The sequence below is a fragment of the Lotus japonicus genome, chromosome 6, assembly GCF_012489685.1.
Source record: "Lotus japonicus ecotype B-129 chromosome 6, LjGifu_v1.2".
NCBI lineage: Eukaryota > Viridiplantae > Streptophyta > Magnoliopsida > Fabales > Fabaceae > Lotus > Lotus japonicus.
Window position 1 is genome coordinate 63,072,285 of NC_080046.1, and position 14,959 is coordinate 63,087,243.

The window sequence follows — 14,959 nt, forward strand, 5'->3', positions numbered from 1 at the left end:
TTTTTTTGAAAGCTAAAAAAAGACATGAAATTTAGATATTGATTTTGTTGCAAGTTTATTGTTTATTTTTTGTGATTTTTTTCTGGTTAGGAGAAAACCCATCGAAGGCCTTAACTCAATCATCTTTTACTTTTTTGTGGTTTCTTGTTTTTTCGACTTTAATTTTATTTATATTTTTTCTGCTGATTTTAATGCGAGCTTGGTGTTTACTTTTTTCATAACTTTTGCTGGTTATGGGAAACCCATCAGGAGCTTCAACTCTTCTTTTCATTTTCAATACGGAACCTTGGTCGATTTGTGTAACTTTTATCCATGTAACATGCAGAAAAAGTGAGAAGATTTGCACAACAAAACTCATGTCGGCAAAAAAGATGAAAACGTAAAAGGGTGCAAATGAAGAGAAAGCAAAAACACGAGAATGGTGAAAATCACTTCCAACTTCAACCTCTCTATATATATCTATTGTCTAAAGGAACATGGCATCAGACTTCAACATTCATAGCTGCACATAAGTTTGCTTCAATATTTTCAAAATTCACCAAATGATGGGCAATGGTAGATTAGAACATGTTAGCACTGCAGGATTGGTGCTTGTATTGCTGTTGTGTTGGAATGGGATAACGAAAGTGAACTCACAGTCAGCGAGAGTTCCAGCATTGTTTATTTTTGGAGATTCATTGGTTGATGTTGGAAACAATAACTTCTTAAACACCATGGCAAAGGCAAATTTCTTTCCTTATGGCATCGATTTCAATGGTGGTGCAACTGGGAGATTTTCTAATGGCAGATCTCTCATTGACTTCATTGGTAAATAATCTACTTTGTTACTGATACATGACTGCATAAATATGGACAATAAATTACTTAGAAATAACTGGAAAAAAATTCAAAAAAACTAAGAGCAAATGCCTTGTAGTGATGAGTATGTTGGATTGAATGCAATAATTGATATTCACTGGCTCTAAATTTTTTATTTTTTTACACAGGACAACTTCTAGATGTCTCTCCTCCTCCACCTTTTGCAGACCCCTCATCTGTTGGATCCAAAATACTCAATGGAGTCAACTTTGCATCAGCTTCTGGTGGCATTCTTGATGAATCTGGACGACACTATGTAATATATGCTATTCTTAAAATTATTCCAACTTGCATCTAGCAATCAACATAGTTTTTCTAATATATTGACATGTAGTCCCCTATTGAACCAATGCACCCATAGTTAGTCTCCAAAGTTTTCCATTTTGTTTATTAGAAGAGTGCATCATTATTGTTCCTAATAAACTATTTAACTTTTATCTGTTTATGGTATATAAAAGAAGAATTATTGTGATGCAGGGTGATCGGTATAGCCTTAACCAGCAAGTTATGAACTTCAATAGCACATTGAACAAGTATAGGGAAATGATGAATGCAAATGCATTGAGTCAATACTTAGCCAAGTCCATAGTAATTATGGTTACTGGAAACAATGACTACATTAACAACTACCTTATGCCTGCATTGTATCGCACAAGTTTCAACTATACTGCCCAGGAGTTTAGAAATATTCTCATTAACAGCTATACACAACAGATTCTGGTAATTTTTCTCCTTTTAAGCTTATACGTAGGGCTTATCAAGTATCTATTTATCATATCTCCTTCATCATGTCCATATTTTTAAGAGCTTGAAGTTGCATTTAGATTTACTATATATCAAATTGATTTTAATCATGCTTTATTGCAGGCACTATATAACTTGGGTCTCAGGAAGTTCTTCCTAGCAGGAATTGGACCACTCGGTTGCACCCCTCATCAAAGAGCCAGAGGATTGTCCCCACCAGGAAGGTGTGTGGACTTGGTAAATCAAATGGTTGGACCCTTCAATGAGGGGCTTAGATCAACGGTGGAACAATTGAACAAAAATCACCCTGATGCCATATTTACATATGGTAACACTTATCGTATCATTGGAGATATTCTAAACAACCCTTCTGCCTACTGTAAGATATAATAATCTCTTCTCAATCAATTTACACAATGAATAAAAATGAAGATGATGAATTTAACCAAATGGTAATGATTATCTTTTGCAGCGCTTAATGTTGTTGATAGAGCCTGTTGTGGAATTGGAATGTATCGCGGCCAAATATCATGTCTCCCTAATCAACTGCCATGTGCATTCAGAAGCCGATATGTCTTTTGGGATGCATTCCACCCAACACAACCTGTAATATACATATATGCATGGAGAGCTGTTAATGGCCCGCCCGATGATTCTTATCCAATTAATATCAAGCAAATGGCTCTCCTTTAGTTTACTTTCAATTGTATTATTGTTTCACTTGTGAAACAAATTTACCAAAATTAAAGTAAAACTAGTTGTGTAAACCGTGATTTGCTTAAGTATTAAATCAATATAAATTATATTATTAAAGAAATGAATATAAATGTATGTTTTATAAAAATCTATTTCAGAAATATATGTATCTTTAAAATTCTGCTGCACACAAAGCCATATATATCAAACGCCTATGACTGGTTTCCTAGCTCCAGTCAAATAATGCTGCTGCTCACAAACCGAGACACCTTAGGATTAGGACTGGTTTCCCTCAAGAAGGCTTTGTGTGTCATAATCTTTACCCCTGGCTCTCCTCTTCCATATGAGTGTCATTTCTTCAAATGTCAATCCTTTTGTCTCTGGCACAAACAAGAGCACAAATAAGAATGCAACCACGGCTATAACACCAAGAATCGCAAAACTCCCACCAAGGCCAACAGCATCAGAAATTGAAAGAAAACTCTGTGACATTATCACACTGCAAACCCAGTTTACAGTGGCTGACATGCCCCCACATACACCTCGGAATTCTTCTGGATAGATTTCTGAGTTCACAGTCCATGGCACTGGTCCCATTCCTGGAGCGAAAAAAAGAAGGTACATAGCTAAACCAATGACTGCAATCCACCCGTAGGTTCTATTTGTGGAGTCAGATGCTTCAAGGTATGATCCTGCAGAAAGGATTGCCAGAGCTACAATTACACCTGACATGCTTGAGAGAGCCAATTTTCTTCGCCCTGCACGGTCAATTACATAAATGCCAAGAATTGTTCCAGCAACATTCATGCCAGCAACAATGAGGGATAAGAGAAGAGCTAACTGGTTGGAATTAAACCCAGCCATTTGAATGATTGTGGGGCTGTAGTACATGACTATGCTGATGCCTGTGAACTGCTGAAAAGCCTGCAGCATAATGAACAAGTGAAAGAAGTTAAACAGCTTAAGATGCAAGCAATTTCAAAAGTATGCATGATGCATTCAATACTGTTGAGTGTTGAGACTGTAAAACGTTATAGAAGCTTACTGTAACTTGGTTCTATAAAAAAAAAACACAAGGAAGTGTAGTTTAGAAACAGAAAAGTTAGGCTTGTGTCAATGACCTGAAGTCCAGCCCCAACAAAAAATGCATGTCTGATTTCCTTTGATCTGAAAACATCCATGGATTTAATGCCCATCCGTTTCTGAAGTTCTTGCTGAGAAACAGAGTCGAAGTAATTGACTTCATCTTCCAGGCGCTCGTAATCATAGATATTACGAAGTACAGAAATAGCTTCCTCTTTCCTATTCTGTATATAAGATACCAGGGTAATATAACTTTCAGCACTGGGAAAGCATTTAAGTTAACAATTCTCAAATATAATTCATCAAATGAAATAGAAGCTTTTCACCTTTAGGAAAAGCCACCTTGGAGACTCAGGCAGGAAAAGCATAACACAAAACTGAATAACAGCTGGCAAACCAGCAACTCCTAGCATCCATCGCCAAGTCCCTGGAACCTGCCCCATTAAGATTTCATTAGGTGATTTCTAAAGCATTACAAAATCCCTTAATAGGCAATAACAATGCCATTGAGCCAAAGAAAATATCAAATTATTCAGACTTTCATTGCATCAACTGTTGCTTGAACAACATGCCCTTGCAAGTTTTTAGAAATATAAAATTGAATTCATTTTAAATAGATGGTGAGTGTGATAAAGCTTTTCACTATTATCCAATGATAATGTCATGATGCCCTTTAATGAACTACGCTGCAACACATCATTAAAAAAACAGTATACAGATTTACACGAATAGTACAAAATTAAGCTTTTTTTTTCGAAAGAAAAAGAATTCATTCAATAATAATATAGAACTTGAGGAACAATCCTTCTCAATGGATAAAACCAGAAAATTCTAAAATACACCCCAAGAATATTAAACAAAAACACCCCATGAAATGCTAAAGGATGAGAAAGACATCAACCCTCAGTACAAATGAAAGACAGAAGCTAAAAATACAATGCTTTCTATCCCAAAGCCAAACACCCAATACCAAAGGCTATTAAACCATCCAAAAATAGTGACAACCTCTGACTTACAGCCCCTGACAAATCAAAACTCCCAACAAGTTAGGCAAACACGTTTGGACAATTTATGTAGAAGCCAAACCCGCACAATAGCTCATTCACATAAATATAAACTATTAACAGTTTTCTTCCACAGAGCATTTACTTGAATGCCAAAGCAGCCAAGCAGTGTCAGCATGACTAGAAATAGGAAGTTTAAAGAAAAAAGAGCGATAGGCGGCCTACCTCGGTAAAGGCAAGATTTATGAGGTAAGAAAGAAACTGTCCACCAGTTATCATAAGCACATTTGTGCTCACTAATGAACCCCTTATTTCTGATGGTGAGGATTCTGCAATATATACAGGAGCAGTGACAGAAGCTACACCAATCCCAAGGCCAACAAGAAGACGGCCAAATATGACAAAATATGCATCTGGTGCAGCAGCCATAACAAGTGATCCAAGAGTGAAGACAACATCAGCACTGAGGGTGGCCTTCTTACGTCCAAACGCATCATTAATCCAGCCACCTGTTGCTGCTCCAATAATTGCACCAACCAATGCCATGCTTACAATTGTTTCCTGGCAAGTTAAAGTAAAAAATGATTTAGATTGCAGAGAAGGCAATATGGACATGTATGCTAAAGGATACTAACAAGCAGCAAGTTTAGTTTATCTAAATAGATAGTAATGTTTCTGGCTTTTAGTGGAAATAAAGTACAACTCCAACAATCCACCCTCTACAGAGCCACAGGCATACAGAAAAATAAAAGGATAAAAGAAACAGGAAAAAGGAATAAGCAATAAACGTACAAATTATAAATAATGCACAGTAGCACACCATGAAAACTCCGGAGTGCAGTAACTAGCGAGAAGTTGTCTCTATTTTTGGCACTGGAACCATAAATTCTGCAATTGCAGCAGTAAAGCCATAAAACAATACATTATCATATCCATATCTTCTTTCTCTTCCGAACTGCCAAAATCGTGTACATTTGAAATTAAACCTACCGTGTTTATAGATCTGAGACCAAACTAACCACTTATGAAACAGGCAATCAAAAAAATGAATGTAACATTCATCTGAGCAGAAAAGCTTGTACCTGAAGTAAGCTACTTCTGCGGACTTCCTCAAAATCATCTTTAATATAGAGAAGGGCCCCTGATATAACACCTGCAGCAAATAACAGAGTTCCAAGTTAAGTCAGAATAGAGTGAAATGAACAAAATGAAATCAATTACCAATCCATTAATTGAAAAGAAAAATCTTATCCATGAAATTCTCCAAATTAGAAAGAAAAAAAAAGTTTTGAATGAAATTAAATTAAATGCATTACGCAGTCCATTCCATCTTGTTTCATTACAATTCAAAACATGAATCCTATTCTTATTTCACTTCATCCCCACCTATTTCCATCAACAATTGACAACTTTGAACAATATACAGGGATCATCATCATGTAGACATACACAAACAGTTAAAAAGCACATATTTAATAAATGGATTAAGATAAAATGTAAACATTACACATACAAGAAAAGTGATACAACAATTAAAAGCTGAGAATCTCAAATTGATAATCAAATTAGTTCATGAACTTAAACTAATAAAAATCCAATCCACCTATGCCGAAGATTGAGATTGAAAGAGGTGGTGTTAGTGTTACCTGTATCGTAGCCGAAGAGGAGTCCACCTATGCCAGCAGCTGCAGTGACTCCGAGAATGTAGGGATTCTTGAAGTAGGACATTTTCCTCTCCGGATACAATTCCAAGTAATCGGAGCTCCCAGGCGTCGTCATCGTGTTTGTATGCACCATCTTCGAAGACCAAGACCGTCTCGTGGGAGTTGGTTGCAGAAAGAGAAGAGAGATGACGGAGACACTATTTCAACGTTTTGTTTCAGATCAAAATGCAAAAATAAATTATAATTAGGGGACACTTTTGTCTAAATTAAGTTAATGACGACGTGTTCGCCATCAAGTAATGTCATCAGATTTACAATCATAGTATATATTCAGTTCAGTGTTCGTTAATGTCGACCAACATGTTACATGTATGTGTGCTAAATGCCAAACTCAGCTCTCATTATAATAATCGAATGTTTTTCTGTCCTAATAAACAAGAACAAATATGCACCACAAAAAATAAGAAATAGACAAGCTGGCAGGGTTATATGATACAATAATGCCTTTGTATATTGTTGTAATCAATTAAACATATATTGGCTTGTATAAATGAAGAAAATACAAATTGTGTAATTTTCGACTATAACCCCATGTTTGCAAGAATTACATATATTGGCTTGAGTATGTAACTTGAGTCGCACACGACAACTGAGAGCACTCGAGGAAATCTATGCGGGATAACCATAATCAACCTATCAAATCATTGAACATATTTACATGGGAAGAGTCTAGAACCTTGAACATGGTAGAAGGACATAGATAAGCACTAGCCAAAGGAATCCATCAGGCTTAATGATCCAACGATAACTTGCACCTTGCGTTGTGCTCATCAAGGAGCGTTATCGTTATACAACGATGATTGACAATTGACATCACTCTAAAAATAATGCTTGACACTATTCATCGAGTATGCTCAATTTACCATAATGTTACTCATCCAACACTACATTTGACCTGAACATTGAAGTGCCCTTGCAGGTACCCCAACTTGGTGATTGAGGACCACCAACTCGACAACAAAAGAGCCATTAGCTTAACGATGGACGACAAAGACCCCTCCCTCGGCTTCACAATAAAAGACGACGAAGACCACCAATTTGACGACAGAGGACGATTGACAAACCAACCAACTCTAGGCGAAGATGTCGCTAAAACCACTATTCCTTTTTGGAAGTCCATTTCATTCCATACTCTTTAAGCCCAATTCCCAAAAATGAATAAGATTGATCCAATAGCCAAACTAGGCCCATCCTCCCCCAGCTGTTGTTTCTGCGAAAAGCCCTTCTTCCCAGTTCGCTCTCACTTCACTCCATCAACGACATGGCTACCATCACCAAACGATTCTTCAGTCTACGCTCTGCGTATTCATCTTCTCTCTTCACCACCACCACCACCGCATCCTCCCTCCTCCTCCACACTCCCACGCGCCGATACTCCACCCCACCCCGCACCAGAACCCCACTCGAGAAACAGTTCGAGACATGGGTCAACCACCTCAAACCCGGTTTCACCCCTTCCGACGTCGACCGCGCCCTCACCTCCGTCTCCGACCCCGATCTCGCCCTCGACATTTTCCGATGGACCGCCCAGCAACGCTCCTACAATCACACCGACCTCACCTACCTCACCATCATCAAACACCTCATCGCCGGCCGCCGCTACCAGCAAGCTGAAACCCTCGTCGAGGAGGTCATCGCCGGCGCCTGCGACGGCTCCATACCCCTCTACAACTCCATCATTCGCTTCTGCTGTGGTCGCAAGTTCCTCTTCAGTCGCGCCTTTGATGTCTACAACAAAATGCTCAGGTCTGAGGATTGCAAACCTGACCTTGAAACTTACACTTTGCTTTACAATTCGCTGCTTAGAAGGTTCAATAAGTTGCATGTTTGCTATGTTTATTTGCACGCGGTTCGGTCTTTGACGAAGCAGATGAAGGCTGTTGGTGTTATACCTGATACATTTGTGTTGAACATGATCATTAAGGCTTATTCTAAGTGTTTAGAGGTGGATGAGGCGATTAGAGTTTTTCGCGAAATGGGGTTGTATGGGTGTGAGCCTAATGCTTATAGTTATAGTTATATTGCTAGAGGTTTGTGTGAGAAAGGGAGGGTGAATCAAGGGTTGGGGTTTTATAAGGAAATGAAGGAGAAGTGTTTGCGGCCGAGTACTAGTACTTATGTGATTATAGTTTGTAGTCTCGCTATGGATCGAAGGTTTGAGGATGCCATTGAGGTTTTGTTTGATATGTTGGGGAATTCTAGGTCCCCTGATCATCTCACCTACAAGACTGTTTTAGAAGGGTTGTGTCGGGAACGAAGAGCTGATGAAGCCTTTGACCTGCTTGATGAATGCAAGAAGAGGGATATTTCTATGAGCGAAAAGATGTACAAGACTTTGTTGGATGATTTGCATTATGTGTGCCGGGAGTAGATTCTTTGGTTTTGTCGAAGTTGAATTCAGTTGTTCTATTGCTTGGTAGAGACTAGAGCCTGATTTTGGAGAGCCATGAATACTACTATACACATGAGATAAAAGTCAGCTGATTTTTTTCGAAAGAGTGCTGAATGTAGATAAATGGAAACACCTTGCTTAGAGATTTCTCCCAGATTCTTTTGGACTACTTCCTTGCAGAAGTAAAATTTACAGATTGGTGGAGAAGGCACCTGAATATCTGTTAATTGTTGACACACTGCCACTGGTAGTCTGGTACTGGTCTTGATGATATGGTGGCACAAACTCTTTTCAGATGAAATGAGCCACTTGTTATGAAAAATATGAGCGTGTGATATGGACCAGACCATGGTTTTTTAGGGCTACATGATAACCCAGCTGAAGCAAATACTGGTGCACTATAACTTCTACCTATGTCATTGTGATGGAACCTTGCAAAAGCTGATTCTGGATAGTTTGCTGGATGGGCATTTTATGATATCATATAACAGCTAAAGTAACCTTATATTCATCTGGTTCTTATTGATGTCCTTAGTTCATTTGTTTGCTTGATGAATTCTTCTAGAATGGAATTTAGTTGAAACTTTTATAGTTGCTGGTTTTGGATATCTCAACAGACAACATGTATTGCTCGTGGGGGTAGGGGGGGATCACATTGTGTAAGTAACTTGGCATGATCTGTTGTATTTCTGAGTTAAACAGATTTACTCAGTGTACGGTGGTGATCATATTCACCAATGGAATTTTGTTTTTCTTTGCAATGTTTATCTGTTAGCAACTTAGCATTAAGCAATATATATTGTGGGTTCCAATAGTTTATCATATCATGTTTAAAAATTCATTTCATTTATAAAAATATGTTTATGTTAATACATAATGTATTTGTAAAGTGGTTCATGCCTACTGTTATATTCATGAATGAGAGGGTTTATCTAGATCCCATCTTGAGATTAGGCAAAGCTAAGCAATTCGAGTCCAAGGTTGAAGAGGTCAATTCAGCTCAGCTTCTTTTGCTGCATTTTTACCCTTTTCTGATACATCTAAATGATGACTTGTGTAAATTACTTCTTTAGGTGTAGTGATTGAGAGAATTATCTTAGAACTTTTCCTCTCAATATTACTCCTTGCCCCTGTTCAGAGAAGGATTCCTTTTCCCCTTGTCCACCGTCGAATTACTCAGCAGTCACTTTGTGTAGATGATGGTGTAGCTCCACAAGGCAACTGTAGTCCTTTATTTCTTTCAAGGACTTCATCATCCAGTTGCAAATACAATGTTGCAAGAAAAATGCCTGCAGCTGCGTGGCTGGAAGGTTTTCAAATTAATCCAATTTTCACATGGCAATTGGTTTGTCTGCAGTCCTAAAAGGACAAGCAGTTCCCGATCCAGCAGAGTTTAATGAATTTATGTTTACACTACATTGTTTTTTGCAATAGAATACAACTTCTTCATGAATGTGATGGTGGACAATCATAGAAAAATTGTGGACTATGTAAATCCATGAAAAGGTGCATATGTATTAGTAATAATACTCGGGAAAAAACACAGACTATCTTTTCATTCTCTCCATAGTCAGATCCTAATTTCCTACTAGTATTACTTCCATGTTCCAGTTTAATTTTATTTACAATGCAAACAAAGTTTAGGACCACGCTGCTGGCTACTGCACATGGCAGAACAGGGTGGCATCCCTGCTGGAGCAAATACTTGCCTGCAATGATCACATGTCATTGTGGTTGAACCTTGCAAAACTTGCTGGTGGTTATCATATTCTATAATCTGCTGGATGAGCACCCTAAGATATCAATTAAACAACCTAATAATCATCTGGTTGTTTTTTGTTAATGCCCTTAGTCCATTTGTTTGCCCAATGAATTCATCTAGCATGGAGTATTAGCTGAAAGTTTTATAGTTGCTAGCATTTGTCTTTTGTCTATCAGTTGCAAAATTTTATCTTTAACTGAATCCTCCATGGTTTGGAATATCTCAGCTTGTCTTGCTGGCTTAAGTGGAAAAGATGTGTGGTTTTAGCTGTGTTGGAAATCTCTCAAACCACTTGTAGCTTTTGTTAAAACTATGGATTTGGGGATCCCGAATGCAAGTCAAGCATGCACTAAATTGTTGAAGTGATTTGGGAATGAATCAGAATTGGAATTTTGATAGAACCCAGAAAATTAGTAGTAGTTTATTGATAGAACCCTAATTCCCAATTGGGGATTAGGGGAAAGATACATGAAAGAGATGCCAAACACCCTCTCTAACCCTAGAAAGAGAACCACTTCTCTCTCTAAACCCAATTCCTAACTGAATACCAAGATACCCCTAACTCTCTAATGTCTGTTATTTATAGGCTACATGCCTCAATAACATTCTAACTAACTCACTAAGTATAACTAACTAACTAACCCCTAACCTTGAGTTCTTATCAATACTCCCCCCTGAAGATTCACCTTGTCCTCAAGGTGAGGAACAACAAGCAAACTAAAACAGTGAACAAGTATGCCTACTATACAAAAGTGACAAATTCCAGAACAGCTATTCCAAACTCCCAAGAATGGTAATCACATCTTCCACCCGGGTCCCATAGCCGAAAGCAAAAAGTCCAAAACATGTATGACTTGGGGAAAATCTTCACTGTCCTGCTGAAACTAATGTGGCGTAAGTCCCATTGCTGGAAAAACAAGTAGCAGAAATTCCAGTTGATGCAAAGAGGTTGAAATAGCACTGTAGCAGCATCTTTAAAAGCAAATCCCAACATGAAAGAAATGACAGGTATCTTCCCAAAACTAGCCAACAAATGATGATCGGATGTCTTCTCAAATGACATTAATTCATAAGGTTGCAACTGTATGGGTTGAATACAAATAGCACAATCCTCCCATTCCCTTGCAATTGTGGCTGTAACAAAATACAAGCTACAACAGTGAACAATCCCAAATACAGCTATGCCAAAGATCCAAAAGTGACATTTCCCGTTTCCTCCTGGATCCCAGCGCATGAAGCAAATAATCACAACCATGGATGAATTGGTGATCACCACCAATTGGAATAGCAAGCCATAGAAATCTTCAAAAGAAAACCCCTCCAAACTAATATTTCCCAAATCACCATGATACTCAATGCCTACTACAACCTCTTGATGAATTGGTGAAAGCAAAAGTCCCCCCCGGATCAATTAATAACCCAAAAATATTGTCATGCTTCTTTCCTGTACCATGTTGTAAATGGCCTGTGTTGCATCTCACAATCAAAGCTGAAGTATAATTTTGACACAACAATCCTATCCTCCTCAATGCCCACACTTGTAGTCAACAACATAGTTCAGCAAAACCTTGAAAGTCACCAAAATCTCTTTCCCTCGGCCTTTGCAATTTCCCTTGTGAACCTCTGAGCTGATTTCTGGTTTCTTGCTGCCTCAAGTAAATGGTTGAATTGGGTTTTAACCCAAAAGCTGAAAAGTTGGCCTAATATTCATCAAGGCCCAATTCCTTCCAACTGAGATTTGGGCTTGGCCCATTTGGATTGTAAATCCAAACCTTGACATCTGCCCTTTCCGTGCATCTCCATCCCAGCCTTCTGTGCGCTTTCCCTTCCCTCACCGCTTGACCTTCCAGTGGCGCCAAGTCAAAGCCACCGCCGCCACCCCATAAATCCGGCGGTTTCGCCGGTGGTGGAAATGGCTGCTGATGACCCGGGATTTAAGGCTATTTTTCTAATTTAATTGCATGCATTTTAATATATTATTTAAGATATTTTAGTCATTTTAGGGCACTTTAGGCTTATTTCATGCATTTTAATGTTTTTGTTTGGTTTTAGTATTTTTCCGCTTTTTATATTATTTTCTAATTATTATTAGGATTTATTGACTTTAATTTAGGATGAGATAAGTTTATTTTAAGATGTTATCTTATTTTTATCTCTTATCTATTTTTATTTACTTTATTTTAGGAGAAGATTTGGAGAAAAAAGAAGAAATCATTGAAAATTCGGAATTAAAAAAAGAATTCCGGAGGTTGGAATCATGTGCAGCGCAAGTGCACAAGCTTACTATGAACATGCGCCTCTGATCGTGACACGTGCCAGATGCTGAAGACAATGCGCCAGATTCACGCGGGTGCACCGTGTTACGGTGCTCCTGCCTACGCCTGATCATTTTCTGCACCAGAAAGGACAAAACGTACGAGATTACGAAAAATCACTATAAATTCCGTTTTTGACCTACTTTTGGGATTTTTTTTCATCTTTTCTTTTATCCTAAACCTAATAAACACCTTTGGGTGACTTGGAGGCAATTTCTTGGTGGTTAGGAAGGCTAGGCCCTTGAGGGCCGGTGTCAGGGCCATGGAGGTGGTGATAGCTTCTCCGGACGTCCATGACTCCGTTCTATTTTGGGTTTTGTTTTTCTCTTTACCTATATTTGTGTTGACTCTCTTTTAGTATTTGGAATGACTTAATTTGATTTTCTCTCTTATTCAATATACTATTATGCAATTATAATTATGAATTTTCATTATTTGGTGTTTTTCTCTATGCTTAACGCTTCTATTGGTCGATTGATAATTTTAAGGGTTTATATTAATTCGAAAATAGATTGGGGAATTGATATGAGTTAATGTAGACTTAGTTCATATAAAGGGGAAAAATTCCTATGTCTTAGGTTATTAATTCTCTTTGCGCGTTCATGTATCTTTTACCAATGTGATCCTTTTTAGGATTTACATGACAATTGAGAAGTTGGTGTAAATTTAGTTTATGAGAGGAACCACCCTTGCATCAGTCATCTTAAGAAAGACATGTCTTAGGTAGGGTTAAGGTTTTCTAGGTGACAATAGGAGACATTAACTCTTAGGTATGAATATCATGAGTTGGAAAAGAGATCTATACCGAGTGACAAGTCGGGATACTCACCTCTCTAGGATAGGATTATCTAGTAGGAACTATTAGGATTTCTTGAGTGACAGTCAGGGATTCTATCCACTAGGACATGAACTTCTTAGGTTAGGAACAGAGCTTGGGAATGTCTTATCGAGTAGGTATGTGCTATAATGCTCCTTTTATGATCACTAGGACTTAAGGAATTAAGGCTAGGTTCTTAATTGGTAGATTCACTTAGCTAAGAAATTAGTAGGTGAATAACTCTTATCGGCATCTTAAATGTTAATTTCATCTTATAAGAGTATATTGGTTGATAATAAGTAGTAAATCAAGTGAACTCATTTTCCAAATACACTTTCTTCTTTGTTTGCCTCCGTGAAACTTCTTTTATCGCTTTAATTATAGTTTTTCCTAAATTTAAATAAAACACATATCATGTTTAAACTGTTCAAACAATGTCTAGCTAGTGAAATTAATACGTAGCAACACAATCCCTGTGGAGACGACAAAACCTGATACTATACTACGATTGAATCTTGAAAGGGATTTGATAGTAGTTAGTGGATGAAATCCTCTTCATTAAATATCCTTTCATCAGCTGCGCCACCCTCCAACAACTCCAGAGTGGGCACAACTCCGTCTCTTCCAGCTTTGCAATATCCAGCGCACTACAAGGTGGATTCAGTGGTTTCACTGGCAGACGAATCGCCTTCTCCGGCGTCGAGAGATTCAAGACTAATGTCTTGGCCTCTAGAAAAGCTCGCTCTTCCTTCAATATCGCTGGTTCACCCTCTGTTTCAAGATCGAATCTCTGAATTGCAACTGTCGTGGCATGTTCTGTCTCCGCCGCATCACGATTGGGTTTGTGCGGTGCTGCAATCTTCGATGGCCTCTGAAGCACCTTTGTTGTCGCTCTCTCTGCCTCCGACGCAGCCTCTGATTCCTGTGGCGCTTCAACCTTTGATTCCCCCTGAATCGCCCTCACCGCCATGGTTTCAAGATTCTCCGGCGACGCCTCTGCTTCATAGGTTCGGTTTTTCTCTGCCATTGATGCAGACCCTGGTTTATTCTGCCACTCCTCCTCTGTTACTCGATTGTCCTCCACTAGTTCAAGATTGAGTTGCTTCATCTCAGAAATGAAAACCTCCTCTGTTTCAGACGCTTGCTCATTCAACGTAGCGTCTCTCTCTTCTTCCGCCGTCGTCTCCGTTTCACCCTCTGTTCCAAGATTGGCTTTCTGAATCGCAGAAGTTGAGTCTTCTCCTGCTTCAGAAGCTTGCCCAGCCACCGCTGCTGACTCACTTCCCCTCAACAACGTCGCCGCTGCCGCCGTTCGCTCCGCCAGGATCGCAACCTCTGATTCTTGCCTTTCTTGTTCCATCTTCTGCCTCCTTTCTTCAAGTTCCCTCCACCGATTCTTCATTGACTCTAGTTCCCTTCTGCTCTCAGCAAAATCCTTCTGCAATTCATCTACAAGAGCAAATATCTCCCTCCTTTCCTCACGTGAAAATGAATCCATGAATCCTATAGCCATGGATGCTGTTGCGATTGAATCTTCTTGGCCAGGGCACCTGAATCGGTGCTC

The 14,959-nt window shown here is 38.8% G+C and overlaps 3 protein-coding genes across 5 annotated transcripts; 2 read left to right on the forward strand and 1 right to left on the reverse strand.

The window, feature by feature from the left end:
- Positions 1-502: 502 nt before the first annotated feature.
- Positions 503-2,295, forward strand: LOC130724611 (GDSL esterase/lipase At1g71250-like). Its single transcript, XM_057575884.1, has 5 exons — positions 503-807; positions 987-1,114; positions 1,336-1,578; positions 1,726-1,981; positions 2,075-2,295. Exons 1-5 carry the CDS (start codon positions 543-545, stop codon positions 2,293-2,295), a joined length of 1,113 nt encoding a protein of 370 aa, XP_057431867.1. The 5' UTR covers positions 503-542.
- Positions 2,296-2,387: 92 nt separating this feature from the next.
- LOC130724610 (inositol transporter 1-like) lies at positions 2,388-6,320 on the reverse strand. Of its 3 annotated transcripts, none has more exons than XM_057575882.1 (7): positions 6,032-6,318; positions 5,468-5,538; positions 5,206-5,273; positions 4,611-4,946; positions 3,708-3,815; positions 3,420-3,605; positions 2,388-3,222 (listed from the first exon to the last, which is right to left on the reverse strand). In XM_057575882.1, the coding sequence occupies exons 3-7, from the start codon at positions 5,206-5,208 to the stop codon at positions 2,575-2,577; spliced, it is 1,281 nt and encodes a 426-aa protein (XP_057431865.1). In that variant the 5' UTR covers positions 5,209-5,273; positions 5,468-5,538; positions 6,032-6,318; the 3' UTR covers positions 2,388-2,574. The 3 variants fall into 3 exon arrangements, with proteins under 3 accessions (XP_057431865.1, XP_057431866.1, XP_057431864.1); XM_057575883.1 differs by having other exon boundaries at positions 5,178-5,273; XM_057575881.1 differs by lacking the exon at positions 5,206-5,273 and having other exon boundaries at positions 6,032-6,320.
- Positions 6,321-7,337: 1,017 nt separating this feature from the next.
- On the forward strand, positions 7,338-9,357 carry LOC130726063 (pentatricopeptide repeat-containing protein At3g25210, mitochondrial). The gene has a single exon (XM_057577283.1). The coding sequence runs from the start codon at positions 7,371-7,373 to the stop codon at positions 8,478-8,480; it is 1,110 nt and encodes a 369-aa protein (XP_057433266.1). The 5' UTR covers positions 7,338-7,370; the 3' UTR covers positions 8,481-9,357.
- Positions 9,358-14,959: the final 5,602 nt, after the last annotated feature.